The sequence below is a fragment of the Sander lucioperca genome, chromosome 7, assembly GCF_008315115.2.
Source record: "Sander lucioperca isolate FBNREF2018 chromosome 7, SLUC_FBN_1.2, whole genome shotgun sequence".
Classification (NCBI taxonomy): domain Eukaryota; kingdom Metazoa; phylum Chordata; class Actinopteri; order Perciformes; family Percidae; genus Sander; species Sander lucioperca.
In genome coordinates this window covers 35367402-35387818 of record NC_050179.1, presented here as the reverse complement: position 1 = coordinate 35387818, position 20417 = coordinate 35367402, and the positions used below count along the sequence as shown (strand labels likewise).

The following is a 20417-nucleotide window of genomic DNA, read 5'->3' as shown; positions in this document are numbered from 1 at the left end:
TACTTAAGTAAAAGTAAAAAGTACCTGATTTTAAATGTACTTTAAGTATTAAAAGTAAAAGTACTTGCATAACGATTTATTCTCTTAATGTCTATATTTAAAAAAACTGTATGAGCTGTGGCATTTTAATTAAGTTAGTTTTAGGTTAATGTAATTGTGCTTACCATCTGTGGCCCAGTTTACATTCTGACTTACAATTCTGGTTATCTATCAGGGTGATCTGCATGAAGCTTGACTTTGCATTATTTCCCACGGGACAGTGAATGCTGCACACATTTATTTAGCAAGAACACACGGGCTTGGACAACAAGTACGTGGCTTCACAACTGAGGAGTTTTTAAGATAGATATACGGGTTGTATATTAACCCTATGTGAACGGAAGCAGAGTATCGGGAGCAGCAGCAGTAACAGGAGGTAGTACCGGGAGCGGTACGCGTCTGGCCAATAAATGCTATTGAAGGGCGGGTCTTGGCGTGGCCATAGTGGGATTCGTAATGTCGCGAACGGCACCGGGCGCCGGACGGCCGCTGCTGAAGGCTTCCCTGCGGACTACAAATGTGTGACGGTCAGGAAGACGTTTTGGCACGGGGGAAAAACTGATCAGAAAATGTAACGGAACGTTGTAGAAATGTAGTGGAGTAGAAAGTATAGATAATTACTGCAAAATGTAACGAAGTAAAAGTCAAAAGTATGCACTATTGATTGTACTTAAGTAAAGTACAGATACGTGAAAAATGTACTTAAGTACAGTAACGAAGTATTTGTACTTCGTTACATTCCACCACTGTGTGAATCTGAATCTGAGACTAATGACAGTGCAGACTGGGAGACTAGGGAACCTCAGTCAGGTTTAAACCCTCTGCAAAACAATGAAGTAGCTGTAAGTGATGTGGAATGTAATACTGGAAACACATCAGTTAGCTCCTCTGAATGTGCTGGAAGCGTTGGCCACAAGAAACCTCTGCAGAAACACTCTGGAGTCCAAACAGGAGGGAAAACATTTAGTTGCTCAGTTTGTGGTAAAAGATTCTCGCTGAATAAGACCTTAATGAGTCACATGATACGAAAAACGTATCACCTGCCCAGTGTGTGAACTAGTTTTCAGTAGCAAAGGCAATTTGGTTATACACATGAGAATTCACACAGGGGAGAAACCATTTAGTTGTTCAGTTTGTAGTAAAAGATTTGCACTAAAGGGAAATCTGAAACGACCCTTGACTGTCCACAGCAGGAAAAACTATTTACTTCCGGCGTTTATGATAAAAGATTAAACCGGCAGGATGAAGTCGAAAGTCACAAGTGTGTTGGGGAGAGCAGCAGAAATAAATGAAGGTACAGAGATGTTTGCTGAGACATTTTTTTTCCAGCTGGATTGAAGTACTGATGGCTAGACTTGGTTCAACATTGATCAGCTAAAGACTGTCTGTCTGATTTTACATATATCAATCTCTTGCCGAAACCAGTCGGGAGAAGAGCAAAGACATCTTTTCCTCTGAGAAAAGCCTCCAGTGCCGTTTTTTGCTCTTCTTTTAATGAAGGAATACTTTCTAATTTGGATAAAACTTGCGCGATAGCTACGCTCATCTCATCCGTGGAAGCCGCCACGTTGTTTAGACTGAACAGCCGCTTCTCGTTGCGTCACACCTAAACCCGCCTCCAAACCAACGCTGATTGGTCGGTCGTTTGGCGAACGGCTCCAAATTTTCTCTATCTCAAGATGCCAGACTGATCTGAGAGTGGAAAACTGGAGCTCGCCAGATCAGGACAGTCTCACGAGGCTAGACTACAGGAGACATTAGCTCAGATTTGCGGAGTATGTATAGTTGGTGCGGTTCGAGTACGGATCACGTTCTCACCACAAACTAACCGCTCCAGAGTTCGATTGAAAACGTACCGAGACCACCTCTTCAAGCAGGTCTCGGTATGCTTGTTTGGTCCGCTTTTGGTGCGCACCCGAGTGCGCTTGCCGCGTTCTCACCTGCCCTGACGAACTCGCGCACCAAAAGCGGACCAAACAAATCAAATCAAATGCTCTTCTCCCTACTGGTATCGGCAAGAGTTTGATATATCGTTGATCTGATTGGTTGATTTGATGATAGACAGATTTATTCAATCAGCTAACCAGTATTTTCGCCCCTTCCCAAAAGTTCTCCAACGGAAAGTTAGCAACAGGCAGAGTCAGGTTACCTGTTGTCAGGTGTGTTTAGCAATCTGTGATGCAGCAGAGCAGCAAACTGTAGCAGCTTGCAGTGTTTCTATCACAGAAATAGACTGCGGTCGAGCTTGCCGTCCGTCACTCGCATCTCCGTGGTCAAACCAGCTGCCGCTAAAATTGGAGACACCGCACAGCAAAGCAAAGTCTCGGTGACCAGAGCAGACGTAGTAACGTCTCTCGCGAAACAATGTCTGATGATTTAAATGAAATGAGCTGGTTTGACCGTGGAGATGCAATAAATATGCACTAGTCCAGAACACAGGACCTTCTTCCTGTATTTACTTTCTTGCTCCCGCCCCCCAGATACATCCGACCAATAAGAGGAGTGGACGTTCTTGCGTGATTTGTAATGCATTTTGGTACGCTTAGATTTTTCCAGGTGCGAAACCAAACCAAACCGAGGGCAAATCGCTCCAAGTTTACAAACTCACCAAGTGATTCGGACCAAAGCAAACAAACTACAGGTGTGAAAACGCCCCAAGTCTGTAAATTGTGTGTAAGGTTGAAGCTGCAGGCTAGTGAATGCTTTGTTGTTGGTTCACTTCCTGTATTTGGCTCAGATTGCGTTCTCTCCTGAAGTGAACTGAACTGAAACGAACCGAGTCCCCCGTTTTTTAAGCGGACCAGAGTTCGTTTGTTTGATCCAGAGTTCAGATGAGCTTTCACACTGCCCCAAACCAGTAAGAGTAACTGCAAAGCTGCAATCTCTATTCAATTTATGTTGATCAGATAATAATAAGATAGAATCTCATGTGATATTAGTTTTGACCACAGTAGATTGACTGAAATATCTTGCTAGCTTTTCAACATTACCCACCCTGCCTTTGAAGCTGATGCAGACTCCAAAATAAGCTTTTTTTTTCAGATAAAATGGAGCCACAGGATCATTGTAATTCTGTCCCCTATACTGCACTATTCACTTTAGGATATGTTTGAGACCTGTAAAAGTAAAACTCCTGCATTCAGATGTGCTTCAACACAATTTATACAGATTAAACTAATATCACGCTGCTTACATGTTAATGTATCAGTATTAATCCAATACTATTCTAATCTATATGAAAAAACATTGAAAGGGAATATGGACATGATGAAAGTGTGATAACCTTTATTTTGAAGTGGTGCCGGAAGTAGTTCCTTCCTTACCCGGGCTAACTTGATCAATGCGGAGTCTGGTTGAAGGGGTTTGTTCCCGGTTCCTTGTTGTAAACCGTTTCCCCGCCTGAGTCCTACTCTTTCCGTCACGTAGCTCATCAGATACAACCGGAGGGAACCACCGGAGCCCGTATGTTTGGATAAACTTGTTCAGATAGACTTTGTGTAAATATTCGGGGCGTTTCATCTCAGACTCTCCGTTAGCCAAGAATGCTAACGGAAGTTAGCGTAGCGTGCTAGCTGGAAATAGACGGAGACTGAACTCGGCCACACAGAGTAGGTCGGAGAGACTATTGGATAGAGACCAAACTGTATGTTTCATGGACCCACAATGTCCAGATAAACCTGTCTGAATGGACTCTGTGCTGTTCCCTTTATTTGAAAAACGTCTGAATTATCTCCTGGTGTCCTGCGAAGCTAAGGAAGTTAGCTTGCTAGCTGGAAGTACACGGACCCGAACGCAACTTTACAGCGCACTTCAGAGGGAGCAAACGGATTTTAACGGAGTCTGTCTGAAGGAAACGTGTCTGTGATTTAGTAGAAATGTCTAAAGTCCAAATGCTGAGAGCTTTTGTGAACCAGCGACTAACTGCGGCTGCTGAAGAGATATTTGGGCTGTTTGAAAGAACGATAGCAGAGTACGAGGAGGAACTTGAGTTCAGTTCAAAAGAGAAGAACCGACAACAGAAACTACTGGACGCTGTTTTAAACCCTGAAGTCCGGTTACACAGATCAGGTTGGTACAGCTTCATTGTTATTATACATTTAATCTGCTGGGAAACCAATGGAGGAGGAAGTATTCACAACCGATACTGAAGTAAAAGTGCTAATAAAACACGGTGAAAATACTCTGTTGCAGAGTAAAAGTCCTGCATTGAAATTGTTACTTCAGTGAAGTGCGTATCATCAGGGAAATGGATTTAAGTTATAAAAGATATTGAAATGTCCCCTGTGACTGTTATGCCACAATTACCGCAACTTTAATACTAATACATTTAAATTATTAACATTATTAAAAGGGAAAGCAGCAAATCTGGAACCATGAAATGTTTTTACGTGACAAATGACTTCAGATGACTTATGGCGCAGTGACCACGGGGCTGTTTCACAAAAATTGAATTTATAGATCCAGGATTACCGATAAAGCGAGGCTTGACCTAGTCTAATCTGTGCGGCCTGGCTTGGTCCGTTTCACGAAGGTCGAGTCAAGGGTCTTATAGACTAGACGCAGCCCAGCTGGCGCGTGCAAATGTGACGTCATGGGATCGCCGTGACTATTTATACCCGCACTGTAGAGCTTAGATCGGCCCAAAAAAACAAGCCCGAACCTACCCGAGCACGTTGCGTCCGAGCCCGGCCCGGCCCGACACATTAACTGTAATTATGAGCCCGAGCCCGATTTAAACCCGACATTTTTTTAATACGTGGGCCGTTATAACTGACGTTCAAAACTACAATTCAGAGTTGTTTGAACTGCAGAAATCTGTTTAGAATAATACAACAAGGACGAAGCTGTAAACTGCTGTTTGTTTAGAATGGAACGGATCGCAAATGGATCTGAATGAAGAAACGTAAAAAAAAAAAAAGAAACAATGATGAACAACATATTGTTGTCACTGCCCACGACTTGTTTAAACTGCTTCCATACCTCCGACTTTCCTCCACACTTGCTCAAAGGTAATTCTCCTGTTTTTCTTTTTTTCTTTACATCTTCAAGCTCCATGTTGCACTTAAGATACACCATACAGCCCAGCAGGCCCGGTGTGATGCGTGCGAGAGGAGGAGACTCCGCGCATGAAGTGCTGCATTTTGTAACTGCAGCCTAAATTTTGTACACATTTGTTACTTTTGTATAGCTTATATATACATATTTATAATATTTCTGATTATGGCATAGCTATCTCCCCACCCAATTAGGCTAAATAGGTAATGGATAAAAAAAAAAAAAATGCTTCATCAAGGGTCCGGCCCGGCCCGAGGATAGTGGCGGAAATAACGGTCGGACTCGGGCTTGGGCCGAGAATCTAAACTCTACCGCACTGGTGCTCATGACACTAGTTGCAGTCTTCTCCTGAACAGAGGTGGCGCTAATGAGCAAAGGCTACAGACGTTGCTCTTTCTACGGACTAGAAGAAGAAGAAAAAGGTAAACAACGGCAGAACTGGCAGCAGCATTGATGTCAATGCTTCGATTTGATTGGATGACCTACTTGGTGGGATATTACGTCATTTTGACGTCACGATGGCGCGCGCCACCTTGGATGCGTCTAGTGTAAAACACGCTTCAGGCTGAGGAGGAGCGACTAGGTCGAGCCAGGCTGAAGTAATTTGGATAGATGCGCGTTCACGGCTTTCCTTAACAGACCACAAGATCAATAACAGATTTACTGATGCTAAATTGGAGAATATGCATTGTTCATACTTTATACAGAGTGAGCAGCAGCTTCTTATGGAAGTATGATAACGTGAAACCAATTTTGGAAAAAAGAAACACGGGCGCTGGAATGAAAACGGCGAGAGAAAGCGAGGCAGACGATCGCGGACCGACCGAATGCTTAAGTAACCTAAAAATATACTTTACTGACCACTGCTCTGGATTGAAACCGTCATAATCATTCCATTCAAGGATTAGGCTACTAATCATTTGCACAAATTAACAGTTGTACTCTTTGCCTTAAAAGTAAGCAGAAGATAATGTTACTCAGGAAATTTACCATGAAGATCAATTTTCTACAATTCTAGAGTATGATGCGTAAATATCTCTTTCACTCTGTTCCTCCCTCTCTCTCATGGGCTAAAATATAAATGTCCTAAGTCATATTAACTTCCACTGCTCGCTTTTAATGCAAAGTGTACAACTGTTCGTTTTTTGCAAATGACAAGGGACTCATTGAATGTTTTCAGTTAAGAGCAGTAGTTCATAAATGTATATTTTTAGACTATATCATTCAGTCGGTCCCGCTATTATCTGCCATGCTTTTTCTCACGTTTTTTATTTTATGTTTTATAGAGGACGAGTTTCTATATATATATATATATATATATATGCTTTGCTCCCTCGTATATATGGACATAGAAAAGAAAGACACTGAAGAAATCTATAAACTATGAAGATAATTAAGTAATAAGTTCCATGCACATTGTAAACATGAATGTAACAGAGTATATTCATCACTTATTCGCCCTCCCAGCAAAATATAAGGTCAAATACCATTGGGGTGTCCTCTCCCTGTTGTCACATGAATGTACAGTAGTCTACACTATGTAGTTATTGGTTCAGTGAACTGAATTGGAAAGTGATTTGGGAGGATTGTACAATTAGGATATGTTCTTAAAATTGTACAATCCTCCCAAATTATAGTCATTAAAGAATACAAAACATTTTTTATCAATGATAAAAAAACAAACGGATAACCCCGTCATTGTAACCAAAATCTGTCTTGAGTTTATTTGCGAAGCTTATGTCAGTGAACTAGCATGTTGCTACTCCCCACAGTCGGCTGCTGGAAACACCGACTATCAACACACAGGACCAGTTGACCAATCACAGTCCTTGCGGTCTGCGTCGCCTCGACACAAAGTTAAATTTCTTTGGAGCTGCACGTTGAGCTACAGCGGAGGGGGGTTCGCTGCGACGCAGAGGGGTCTGCGGGGGTACGCCGTCGATTTGGACGCTGAAGCATAAATCAGCCTTTAGATATGGGGGTCCTGACCCCCCGACCTCCCCAGCTAACCCTTCCTTAGGAGCTACTAGCTCTTCAGATCTTGTCACACCTCCTCAGTCGTAACCAGAAGCTGGCCTTCTCTGCCTCTTCTCCTTGTTTTGTGTAGCTCTTTGCCTCGTAGCCCTAGGTCTTGAAGCAAGTTTAATGTTGAGCTCCCCACAAAACTGCTCGTTCCAATCTCCACAGGACAGAGTTTCATGCTCCATCCTACTTCCCTGCACTCGGCAACCAAGTCTCCATATTTCGCTGCCTTTCTTTCATGGGCTGCCTCCACCCCTTCCTCCCATGGCACAATCTGTTTCCACCAGCAGCGCTGATTTAATCCTCACTGACCAGAGCACCATGTCTGGTTGCAGTGTGGTGCTGCAGATCTCCTTTGGAAAGTGGAGCTGCCTGCCCAGGTCGACCTCAAATTTACACTCCGTTCCCGACAAGAGCGAGGGTGCTGGTCTTCCTCTGGTTGTTTCTGTTCTCTCCCCTTGTCTCTGGAAGTGGATCCAGTGCTGGGTTTCCACCTGGTCGTGCCTGCACCTGAACCTGCCCTGTGTCAGAGCGGTCTTGCAGCTTGCCAGGATGTGTTGCAGAGAGGCGTTGGTGGTCCCACAGAGGTCACAGGCTTGCTTTGTTCCCAGCCACTGGCTTGTGGCAGCTTCCATATGTTTGCCCAGCTAACTCCCCGGCTCAGCACCCCTTCCTAGCTGTCCATCGTCCCTGTTGCCCCTGAGCCACAGCTTTGATCCTGTACTCTTCTTGTGGCATCCTTGTCACCTCTGCGATAACAAGTTCCTTCCTCTCCTTTTTGCTGGCTCTGGACCACAAGACGGATGGGTCGTTCCATCCCAACCCTGTCCGTCCTGTTTGGACTGTGCCCACAACCTCCTAGTGTTGCAGCCTGCCCACTGCTTTCTGGACTTCTTCCTCCGCCTTCCAATTCCTCCCTGTTTAACATGGGCACGCATCTCCCTTACAAATTAATCTGCAGAGTCCCTCAGCTCCATCACCAGCCTTGCCTTCTCTTGCCTATATTCCAGCATAGTTGATTTTTAAGGGTAACTGCAGAGGGTTCCACCCATACAGGCTTGATGTAGAGAGGCTCCTTGGGAGACCTGGCCATTTCCGGATGTAAGAGTTAGCTTTGGCTTCCATCCTGCTCACCGCTGAAGAGGTGATCTCACACAGCTTCCGCCACGTTACCCTTAAGGTTAGGGTACAAGATGAAGCTAAAGCACCACACCTTGTACTTTCCAGGTAGCTGGCTTGAGTAGATCTTGGCCAGGCCTGCTGGCAGCTGCTGAAGGATGGTCTTCCCCATCTCCTTATCTGAGAGGCTCAGTTTACAGAAACATCTTCTGATGCACAACCTTGGACATATCATCAGTGTTGTTTCCAGGAGTCACTGGGTGTTTCGAGTCTTGCAACAGACACCCTCATCCTGGAGACCCGACTGAGGCTGATCAGACCGTGGCCTGTGTCCAAGTGGCATTCTACTGCCCCCACTGCTCTCCCCTCTTTAACCAGAGCCATCTGGATGCTTTTTCTGCTGCCTCCACGTTGTTGCCTGTGGCTCTTCTTCGGTTAGCACCTGTTATGCCCAGCGTGCCGTAGACCTTGCTCAGGGAGTGACTGGCAAATCCCCTACTGCCCACCTCTACTGGCATACATCTGGTCCTCCATCCATTCCTCCGACAATCCTCCACCAGTTCTTGGTATTTCTCCCTCTTTCTCTCTTGAGCCTCCTCCATCCTCTTCTCCCAGGGCACTGTCAGCTCTAACAACATCAGTTGTTTTGTGGCCTCCGAAACCAAGATGATGTCAGGTCTCATTTTGGACTGGGTGATGTGTGTTGGGATTTTCAGCTGCCTTTCCAGGTCGACTGTCATCGCCCAGTCTCGGGCCGTGGAGAGCAAACCTACAGAGCAGTTTTTCCGTATCTTCTCGACATTCTTCGGCTTTTGTCCTTCCCTGATGAAGTGAATGGCATCGACTGTAGCTTGGGTGTATCGGCTGTCCTTGATCCCCTTGCTTATTGCCTCAGCAATGGACTTGAGGACCTGGTCGTGCCTCCATCGCTACCCGCCCTCACCCAGCGCCTTGGAGCAGCTGCTCAGGATGTGTTCTAATGTCCCTATTTTGGAACAAAGGGGGTATGCAGGTGTTTCTATTTTGCCCCTTGTGCACAGGTTGGATGGACTTGGGAGGACATCATAGACCCCCTGAATCAAGAACTTGATCCTCTGGGGGTTCCACTTCCAGATGTCCTTCCAGGTGACATTCCGCTCCATCGCCTGCTCCTACTTCATCCAGGCACCTTGCTGCCGCATGGCCACTGTTCTGCTGGTTCGCTCTTCCTCGACTGAAGCTCGCACCTCCTCCTGTACCAGCCTTTGCCTCTCCTTTCTGCTGGCCTTCCCAGACTTCAGATGGGCTGGTCTACAACAATGCAGAAAATGTTTTCTCCCTCTTAGACCAAACCCTTCGAAAAAGCTGTCAAAGCCTTCTGAGAGGTTTGGGCCCTTTCTTACCTTGTATGTTATACCACAGGAACCTGAAGCAGACAGTGATCTAATGCTGGACAACCTCCTGGACCCCCTCCAGGATGCAGCTTCTGTGCTGAGGAGTTTTGCTGGCTTATCGACGGTGCAAAGGTTGTCTAAGGAATGTCTCTAGATGGGTCGCTGAAGGTTTCCTTGACAAACTCTTCCACTTCCTGTTTAAAGATTGTAAGAGTCCCAGTATTCGCTTACCCAAGGAGTGATTTGGTGAAGCGATGGGTCTTTAATAAACTGGGCTCGTGAGGCTTCCTTCTTCTTCCGCCTTTGTCTTAACCCCTCAGCTCTTCTTACTCTGATCAGTACTCTAGTTAGTTCTTTGATTCCTTCTCTTTCCTCATAGCTGGCCTTGTTTAGTTAGTTAAATGCTTGTTTAGGCATTTCATCTCCTTCCTTAGTAGTTTGATCTTTCTTTTGCACTTCACTCTTTCTTTTCACAAAGCGTTCTTTGTCCGAGCTGTAGGTGATTGCTGTCAGTGAGTACTTTTTCCTTTCTACTGTACCTGCTTGAGCAACTCCAAGACCTTTGTTCAGGTTCTCATCCAACCTGGACCATTCCTGGGCCTTCACCGGCTCAGGTGGGCCTCCTGGGATGGACTAGGAGGTGATCCTTGTGTGTTTCTGGGGACATGCAGGCACTGAGAGATCTCTAGGACTACTCTGTAAAATGCATAACATGAATGAAAATACCATAACTTATGTAAAGAGACCCGGTCAACATGAAATTACAGTTTTTTAAATAATAAAATGATGCAATAATAAATAATGTGCATGTATTTGATTCTTCTCCTCAGACGTCCAGCAGCTGTCGGTGGTTAAAGCAGAGGTTCCCCCTGAGCAGCAGGAGTGGAGCTCCAGTCTGGACCAGGAGGACCCAGAGCCCCCCCCACACATTAAAGAGGAACAGGAGGAACTCTGGACCAGTCAGGAGGGAGAGCAGCTTCAAGGGCTGGAGGAGGCTGATATCAAGTTCCCGTTCACTTCTGTCCCTGTGAAGAGTGAAGAAGATGATGAAGAGAAAGCTCAGTCCTCACAGCTTCATGAAAGCCAAACTGAGGAGAACAGAGAGGCAGAGAGAACAGAAGCTGATGGAGAGGACTGTGGAGGACCAGAACCAGCCAGGAACTCAGATCCAGATAGTCCTTTACAACCAGCTACTCATGACAAGACTGCAGACTACTCTGAATCTGAATCTGAGACTAATGACAGTACAGACTGGGGGGAGACTAGGGAACCTCAGTCAGGTTTAAACCCTCTGAAAAACAATGAAGTAGCTGTAAGTGATGTGGAATGTAATACTGGAAACACATCAGTTAGCTCCTCTGAATGTGCTGGAAGCTTTGGCCACAAGAAACCTCTGCAGAAACACTCTGGAGTCCAAACAGGAGGGAAACCATTTTGTTGCTCAGTTTGTGGTAAAAGATACCTTCTGAAGAACTCCTTAACGACTCACATGAGACTTCATTCAGAAGAAAAACGTTTGACCTGCTCAGTGTGTGAACTAGTTTTCAGTAGCAAAGGCAATTTGGTTATACACATGAGAATCCACACAGGGGAGAAACCATTTAGTTGCCCATTTTGTAGTAAAACATTTGCACAAAAGGGAAATCTGAGAAAACACTTGACAGTCCACACAGGGGATAAACCATTTAGTTGTTCAATTTGTAGTAAAAGTTTTGCACAAAAGGAAACTCTGAAACAGCACTTGATTGTCCACACCGGGGAGAAATCATTTAGTTGTTCAGTTTGTAGTCAAAGATTTGCACTAAAGGGATATCTGAAACAACATTTGATTGTCCACACTGGGGAGAAACCATTTAGTTGTTCAATTTGTAGTAAGAGTTTCACACAAAACCAAAATCTGAAAAGACACTTGACTGTCCACACTGGGAAAGAACCGATTACTTGCAGCGTAAACGATGAAAGTTGTAATCGGCAGTATGAAGTTACAAGTCGCAAGTGTGTTGGTGATAGTGGTGTAATGGACCATAGTTGATCCGTATGGATAAACACGATTCAGAATGCACGTGAATCGCAGACTAATTGCAAAGTTTAACCATAATAATAGTGTGAAATAAATTTTTACTGTCGCTGTTAGTTAACCATCTCAGCCTGAGCTCATCTTATACGACAAAAAACTGCATCTCTGATTCATAACTTAATCATTTTAAAACCATAATGAGTAGAAATTACCATTTTCTGCAGCTAAACGCTAACACTCGCCCCGTTCTGCTGATGTCTTTTTGGGTCTTCGTAGCCCTTACAGAAGGTTTGGAAATCCAGAGTTTTTCAGGGTCTTTGTGCAATAAATCCAAACTGTTACATCCAAGGTTGATAAACTTTATGTCCATAATTTATGAATTTTCGGTTGTTTATCTCCGCTAGCTCTGATGATAACCACGATTTTGTTCCCCATGATGCTCTGGCAGACCATTCTGACCAATCAAAAGCTTGTTTAGCTTGTCTTGTCAACCACTGGAAGGCTGGTTCGTCATTGTAGACAAAACAAAGATTCTATATAGTGAAGAGAAACTGGGCAGAATAGTTAGATATGACCAAAGATTGCAGTGTTTCCTTTAGGATTTTATTTAGCAGTGGGGGCAGGTCTATCCGAACAAATGTTTTACGTATGAAACGGAGCTGACACTTTGCTGCAACACAAACATATACTGTATATTTATTCACCTCTATTCACACACAATGAGGCATATTTTCAGTTGTGATTGAACTGTAATTTTTTGAGGAACTATAGGGCACTTAACATCTACAACAGGTCTACATAATTAATTTTACAAGAAATTCTTCACAGGGAAACCAAAACCCAAAGTATAGAATGAAATATTCTTACTCACTTCCAGTTTTAATGTTTCCAGATGTTTGATATCAGGACAATGAGCTGACAGAACTGACAAGTTGAACGTTGTCCAATCAGAACGGACCCACTGCGGTGACGTTTTTGGTGAAGCTGTTGGTTTAATAGTCGACTCAGAAGAAAGCGAACGTTGTGACAATAAACTCCATCAACACAACAGTATGTGGAGTTAAACTGGACGGGCCCAATAACCTCTGAATAGTTCTACTTGTTGTTAAACTGGACGGGTCCAATAACCTCTGAATAGTTCTACTTGTTGTTAAACTGGACGGGCCCAATAACCTCTGAATAGTTCTACTTGTTGTTAAACTGGACGGGTCCAATCACCTCTGAATAGTTCTACTTGTTGTTAAACTGGACGGGTCCAATCACCTCTGAATAGTTCTACTTGGTGTTAAATTGCAATGTGAGCGGCAGCCAATGGAGGGGGGGCGGCATTATGTCGGCAGGATAATTTAAAAGGCCATTGCGACTACATTGTGTGTCTGCCCTATTTCTGATACCGCGGCGGGCCGCCACTAAAAAATCAACATAGAGGAAACACTGGATCGTCTATACTAGACTGTTCTCTAGGAGATCTGCTTTAGACAACACAAATGCTTGTGTAGCATTGCTGTGTGTGTGACATTAATAAATATGGCATTACTATTTTGAGAATTAACAAGTGTATTTTGTGTGTGTGTGTGAAATCAATACATATCTGTGAGATTAAATTTCCGTTTTATTTTTTTTTTGTCTTTATGGTCCCACAACCTTTTTTTTTTTTTTTTTTTTTTACATTAAAGTGACCTCACTGCAGCACAAATATTCTAATAGTCCAGTTTGTCCTAAATAAAAATGGTGTTTATAGATTGTGCTAGAATAATTATTTATCAAAGAATGGACAAAATCACTGGAGTTCTCTTAAAAGTTTGTTAACTCGCAGCAAGTAGAGTCAGTTTACAGCACGTCAGCATAAGTACAGAAAATGACTGAAGATTGTTCTCAACAGTGTATTTTTAAAGGAGTTGGGTGTCAAGTTAGTTATTCGGTTCATGTAATCAGTAGCCTTTCTTCTTATCTCTGGTCAGGCCCAGCATCTCCTCCACATTATGCGCTCTACCTTCAGGGATGCATCCTGTGCTTTCATGATTAACTCATGGAAGACAGACATACTAAAACAGCAGTTCAGATACAAATGGTTTAACAAAGAAACTGAACAAAACCGTTCTAAGCATAATTTTACAAAACAGATTGAAGCTTTTTTAGAAAATAAAACCTTTAGGCGGATGGGCTTAGACTTAGACTTCTCTGTATTCATCCTTTTGGGATGACTCCCGCAAGGAAATTAGATTTCCAGCAGCAGATTTTAGCAGCTTACAAAACACTCTTTTTAAATAAAGAGGTATAAAAAATACAGTATAGAAAAAATACAGTATAAGAATAACTAACAAATTTTTAGCTAAATATTTTTTACAAAAAGTAAAACCGTAAAAAACAAACTACAGATAAATAAAGATAAATATATATATAGGACTGTGTATGGTATTGTGTTATTATAGTAGGGCTGCAGCTAACGATTATTTTTGTAATCGAATATTCTAGCGATTATTTCATCGATTAATCGAGTAATCGGATAAAAAATGATTTTGCCTCAAGGATCACTGTACCGTGGACGGCACACTGTGTGGCTGTGGCGTCGCTGTAACCTCCACTCATGAACGTTTTTATAACTTTAAAGCATTAAATCTTCAAAATATACAGCCATGCGACACACCAACTGAAAGCTTAGTGTCTCATGATTCCATTAAGCCCACACACAAAGCATAAGGTGATTTATAGCAGTTACACAACTGTTATAAAACGTAGCTTCTTACCGATTTTTCCTGCTAAAAGCTAAGGAGTTAGCCATCACGGGGGGGGGGGGTCTTTGGTGTCTTTCAGCCTTCTCAGGAGTTTTTTCTGTCCAGCCTGGAAGTTGTCTTTTTTTGGAGTTGTTGAGCAATAAATCCAAACTCTTACATCCTAGATTTATCCACTTGATGTCCATAATTTATCCCGTTTTCGGTCATTTCTGCCGCTAGCGGCGTGCTCTCCGCCATCGTGCCACTGAATGTTGTGTGCGTCGTTAATAACGGTCCGTGTGAAACAATGACTTTGAGCGGAGCGGGCCGCATAACGCGACTGATTGGAATTAAACGAAGTTTCGAGGCAGAGAATTTGCCTCAAAGCTTTTTTGTAATCGAATTATTCAAATTATTCGAGTAATCGTTTCAGCCCTATATTATAGTTAATAAATAAATGACATTTAGCATAAATTAGCAGTTAAGAGCAGTTAAGAGTGTCCAGGTATGTATGTGAGTAGTTAATTTATTGCACAGTGAATGAAGTGAATGAGTGGCTACCACTCCTTCCTTTCTGTTCTGTCCTCTTTACCCTACACTGGCTGGCTGGCTACACCAGCAGAAGACCCCACCGGGTACCACTCATCTCCACTAAAAATAGGAAAATGAGGCTACAATTTGCACAAGCTCACAAAGAAAATTGGACAGTTGAAGACTGGAAAAATGTTGCCTGGTCTGATGAGTCTCAATTTCTGTTGAGACATTCAGATGGTAGAGTCAGAATTTGGTGTAAACAGAATGACAACATGGATCCGTCATGCCTTGTTACCACTGGGCAGGCTGGTGGTGGTGGTGTAATGGTGTGGGGGATGCTATCCTATCAGTATGGGCCAACATTTCTAATGAAATGCTTCCAGCACCTTGTTGAATCAATGCCACAAAGAATTAAGGCAGATCTGAAAGCGAAAGGGGGTCAAACACGGTATTAGTATGGTATTCCTAATAATCCTTTAGGTAAGTGTACATTGACTGCCAAGCAGTCCAACATTATAACAAACAAACATGGGAGACAGATAACAAAAGCGATCAACGATTGCTCTGACTCAGGCAGCCTTCATACAGAGAGCCATGTACGAAAAAAGTGGAAAGACTACTACTACTACTACTACAGAAACGTGCTTAGATTTCGTCTTTACGCCTGCTATTGACTAGGCGTAAGAATTACTCCCGGTCTTTGCGAGAAGAGGGCTTAAAGGAACACACCGACTTATTGGGACTTTGTCTTATTCCCCGTATCCCCCAGAGTTAGATAAGTCCATACATACCCTTCTCATCTCCGTGCGTGTTGTAACTCTGCCTGACGCACCCACTGGTAGCCTAGCTTAGCACAGATCCTGGAGGTAACCGGCTCCATCTAGCCTAGTTTAGCACAGATCCTGGAGGTAACCGGCTCCATCTAGCCTAGCTTAGCACAGATCCTAGAGGTAACCGGCTCCATCTAGCCTACTGCTCCCAATAAGTGACAAAATAACGCCAACATTTTCCTATTTACATGTTGTGATTTGTAGAGTCACAGCGTGTACAAATAACAAGGTCACATGACACACAGCCATCTTCTAACCGTATACATACTGGGAACTATATTCTCAGAAAGGCGAAGCACTGCTACTTCTGCTACTTGGGCGGAGTGATTTGCTCGCAGCAACTGAGAAGCCCCGTGGTGAGGAGCAGAAAGTTCGCTCAGAGTTGGAGTAATAATCACTCCGCCCAAGTAGCAGTGCTTCGCCTTCTGAGAATAGTTCCCAGTATGTATACGAAGGCGATCAATGATTGCTTTGACTCAGGCATCCTTCGTACAGAGAGACATGTACGAAAAAAGTGGAAAGACTACTACTACTACTACTACTACTACAGAAACTTGCTTAAATTTCATCTTTACGCCTGCTACTGACTTGCTGTAAGAATTACGCCCGGTCTTAGCGAGAAGAGGGCTTAAGCCAAGATGGTGCAACTGGTGTAACTATGAGGTCGGACTTAGAACGCTGTGTTAAGACCTACTTAGCTTAAGACCAGACGTACACAGTATACAGGCAGGAGCCATCTTGGAAAACAGTCATGACCAGTCGAACCACGAACGCCATGTTTGAGCTATGTTACTGGTTACACGGCGTTCGTCGTTCAACTGGTCATGACTGTTTTACAAGATGACGCCTGCATGTATACATGAACGCTACTATCTTTATAATTTATCTTTTTAATAGGGCTGTCAGTATTAACGCGTAAATCACGATGCGATTAAGGGTCGAGCATAATGCGTTAATTTTTTTGAATCGTATTAATTGCATGCCGCCATTTATTAATTTATTTTCACTTCACTAGGCTTTGCTTCGTGCCTAACAGGCTACTATTTTGCCGTACTTCCTCCTAACACATCCTGCTGCTGCAGGAATAGCAACGCAGATTTCGGTGCCTCATTCTGGTGCCACTGATATGTCTGCTCTTCTCTCTGATGCTCTGAAACAGAAGTTACAGGAAACAGAAACATCGCTGCACGTGACGCTAGTTAACACTATACTCAACAGCAGCTAACGTTACTACCGCTAGCTAGTAGCTGGATTAAACATGGTTACAATGCTGACAGCTAACGCTAAACGGTGTAAAGTGTGTCTGTATTTCACTGTAGAGGATTCAACACCGCTATGTAACAATCTGCAGCTGCTGTTGTCGGAAAAACACAGACGGTGTGTTCAATGAGACTGGTAATTTACAGCCTCGTGGTGCATTCAAAGTTGTTAAATTCAAATGTGTGACTAGATTAAATATATAATAAACAAATAGAAATCTTAAAATCAAGTTCATAAAGTCACTTTCTTTGCATTCATTTGATTCCCAATCAAGATCCACTGGTAAGAATGGCTTTCCATTGTTAATATGGACTTAAAAACTGTTCTGAAATGCAAAATAATAGAATTTTAATCATGTGATAAAACATGCGATTAACTATAGAAATTCAACGATTAATCGCGATTAAGAAAATGTAATCGTTTGACAGCCCTACTTCTGTACACTTACAAAGTTCTCAATGCTTTGGTTTACATGTAGGGACCCTCATTATGCTACCGTTGAAGTGTGGTGATATTTTGAGCCTTGTTAGTGGTGTAGAAATAGCGATTTACCCTCTGCCCCGAAAGCAAGCGTTAGCAGCTAATCACCGGTTTGCGCTAGCTTGTTTCAAGCTAGAGACACATTCGATTAGCATGAAAACATGTCCCAGAGAACGGTCGACTCGGTACATATATGTTAATAATCCCTAGATTCATTTTGCGCTGGAATTGTCCTTTAAAGTAGGCTGATAAATCTCCATTGAAGCTTACAGTGAAAAGATACAGGCAACTAAATTTTCTATGCAGAGCATGTTAAAAGCAGTTTATAGAGGCGATCATGGCTACTGGAGGAGCGAAAGAACTCAAAGCCATGACGCCGGCTACAGCTCCATCGTATCAGCGGCAGTTGATAGTTGAGTTCCCCGAGAATAGGGGGGCTTTGAGACGGGTACTCCATTTATATGTCTAGCCCCTGTGCTTTTTGTCATTACATGTAAAAGTAAAATTCCTGCATTCTGATGTGCTTCAACACAATTTAACTAACTATACAGATTAAACTAACATCACGCTGCTTACATGTTAAGGTATCAGTAATAATCCAATACTTATCTAACCTACATGAAGAAAAAAAAAACATTGAAAAGGAATAGCGACATGATAAAAGTTTGACAACCTTTATTTTGAAGTGGTGCCGGAAGTAGTTGTCCTTCCTTACCGGGGCTAACTTGATCAATGCGGAGTCTGGTTGAAGGGGTTTGTTCCCGGTTCCTTGTTGTTGTAAACAGTTTCCCCGCGTGAGTCCTACTCTTTCCGTCACGTAGCTCATCAGATACAACCGGAGTGAACCACCGGAGCCCGTATGTTTGGATAAACTTGTTCAAATGGACTTTGTGTAAATATTCGGGGCGTTTTAATCTCAGACTCTCCGTTAGCCAAGAATGCTAACGGAAGTTAGCGTAGCGTGCTAGCTGGAAATAGACGGAGACTGAACTCGGCCACACAGAGTAGGTCGGAGAGACTATTGGATAGAGACCAAACTGTATGTTTCATGGACCCGCAATGTCCAGATAAACCTGTCTGAATGGACTCTGTGCTGTTCCCTTTATTTAAAAAACGTCTGAATTATCTCCTGGTGTCCTGCGAAGCTAAGGAAGTTAGCTTGCTAGCTGGAAGTACACGGACCCGAACGCAACTTCACGGCGCACTTCAGAGGGAGCAAACGGATTTTAACGGAGTCTGTCATTGTGTGAAAATGTCTAAAGTCCAAATGCTGAGAGCTTTTGTCAACCAGCGACTAACTGCGGCTGCTGAAGAGATATTTGGGCTGTTTGAGAGAACGATAACAGAGTACGAGGAGGAACTTTGTCGTTCAAAAGAGAAGAACGAGCGACAACAGAAACTGCTGGACGCTGTTTTAAACCATGAAGTCCAGATACAAAGAGCAGGTTGGTACAGCTTCATTGTTATTATACAGTTACTCTCCTGGGAAACCAATGGAGGAGGAAGAATTCACAACCGATACTGAAGTAAAAGTGCTAATAAAACACAGTGAAAATACTCTCTTGCAGAGTAAAAGTCCTGCATTGAAATTGTTACTTAAGTGAAAGTGTGTAAGTATCATCAAGAAAATGTATTTAAGTTATAAAATATATTGAAATGTTTCCTGTGACTGTTTAAAGGTCCAATATGTAATATATTTAGTACTGTATTAAATCCAAAAATCACCCCAATGCGTCATCAGATATTAAGGAAACATTCGGCGGTTAAGGGGAAATTTAAGGGAAACTTAAAGCTGGGAAAGTCCGATTCAGCCGGAAACATAACTTACACTGCTGAGTGACTGATCCTCCGTTTTTTGAACCTCTGACTGTATTGAAAGTGTGTTAGTCATTAAGGTAAATTATTAATTATGTCTTAACCACACTTTTAGATTTGTGAAAGTTTAATGTCTTAATGAGAACGCAATAAAGGGAGATTTCCCTGTTCTTTTTCATATGTAGACCACGTTAGACCAGGTCCAGATCCAAAACCACTACACCTAGATTTGTCAAATCAGGACTGAATTATCCCAGAGAAGCTAAAGATTCTTAAAAACACAGTTTCAGATTAGTGAAAGCTTTATTCTATTTGTGAACAGACTGATCTCATGAAGAGGCGTATGTATGACACGCCAATTGGTATGCCTTATCAAGACGCACACTCGCGTGTTTATCAACGCCGTTTGGCCTCCATTGACTTAAGTTACCTTGCAATTGCGTGTGAATTGACGCCGTAGCAAGTAGTATGAAAGGGCGAAAATCCGCGTAGGGAGGTTGGTCGGGGGGGGGGGAGGATGGGTCAAACACAGGACTTTGACCCAGGAGACCAGAGGCCTGTACTACGAATCAAGATCAACATGTCCTGGATTTCTTTCAGTTACCCGGCTTCACCTAACCTAACAACCGCGGTCCCGCGTAAGCTGTGTCACGACGCTGGTTAACAACTAGTTCAGTCAACCCAGGTTTTTCCAATCTAGAGACGCGCGCGTTCACATAAAAGAGGCGGTGTTAGCGCACCACGACCAATCGCAAACATCTACCAGAGCTGCATCTTTTAAACAAGAAGAACAAACTGTAATTCTACATAAATATGAAGAACACAGACACAAACGCAGGAAGGAAAGCTGGCATAAAACGCCGACGCTGTTATGCGTAAATCACAACGTTTAGCTTATCAATATCCAGTGGTGTAGTCTACGTGATAGTAAGCTCCAGGATTTCCATATACTCACTTTTTAAAATGCCCAATGACACGTAACAACATACTTTCTATTATATTTTTGTTATATTTTGAATTGTCATCTGTGCTTTATTCTTCACATAGGCTCAATGGAGGTATTTCACCATAAATTGGTGCATAAAAGTGTATCTGAATGCAGGAAATGAAGTCGTTGATGCTTAAAACTTCCCTGGGGGAGGACACCCAGACCCCCCAC

The 20417-nt window shown here is 43.1% G+C and overlaps 2 protein-coding genes and 1 long non-coding RNA gene across 4 annotated transcripts in view; 2 read left to right on the top strand and 1 right to left on the bottom strand.

Annotated features, from left to right (window-relative positions):
* Window positions 1-1411: 1411 nt before the first annotated feature.
* Window positions 1412-20417, bottom strand: part of LOC118495517 — a 26830-nt gene continuing 7824 nt past the window's right edge. The window contains exon 3 of the long non-coding RNA XR_004897963.1: window positions 1412-1428. This is a non-coding gene — a long non-coding RNA (uncharacterized LOC118495517). The remainder of the gene's footprint in view (window positions 1429-20417) is intronic.
* Window positions 3355-20417, top strand: part of LOC116036341 (endothelial zinc finger protein induced by tumor necrosis factor alpha-like) — a 22466-nt gene continuing 5403 nt past the window's right edge. The window contains exons 1-2 of the mRNA XM_031279869.2: window positions 3355-4107; window positions 10439-11278. Coding sequence (XP_031135729.2) covers window positions 3915-4107; window positions 10439-11278 — 1033 coding nt within the window. The 5' untranslated portion in view covers window positions 3355-3914. The remainder of the gene's footprint in view (window positions 4108-10438; window positions 11279-20417) is intronic.
* LOC116036354 (zinc finger protein 454-like) overlaps window positions 18157-20417 on the top strand; it is a 20348-nt gene continuing 18087 nt past the window's right edge. Inside the window, exon 1 of one of the 2 annotated variants that reach the window (XM_036003660.1) lies at window positions 18157-18758. In XM_036003660.1, the coding sequence (XP_035859553.1) occupies window positions 18525-18758 (234 nt within the window). In that variant the 5' untranslated portion in view covers window positions 18157-18524. Of the gene's footprint in view, window positions 18889-20417 lie in introns of both variants that reach the window. The other variant, XM_031279883.2, reaches the window with a different exon arrangement.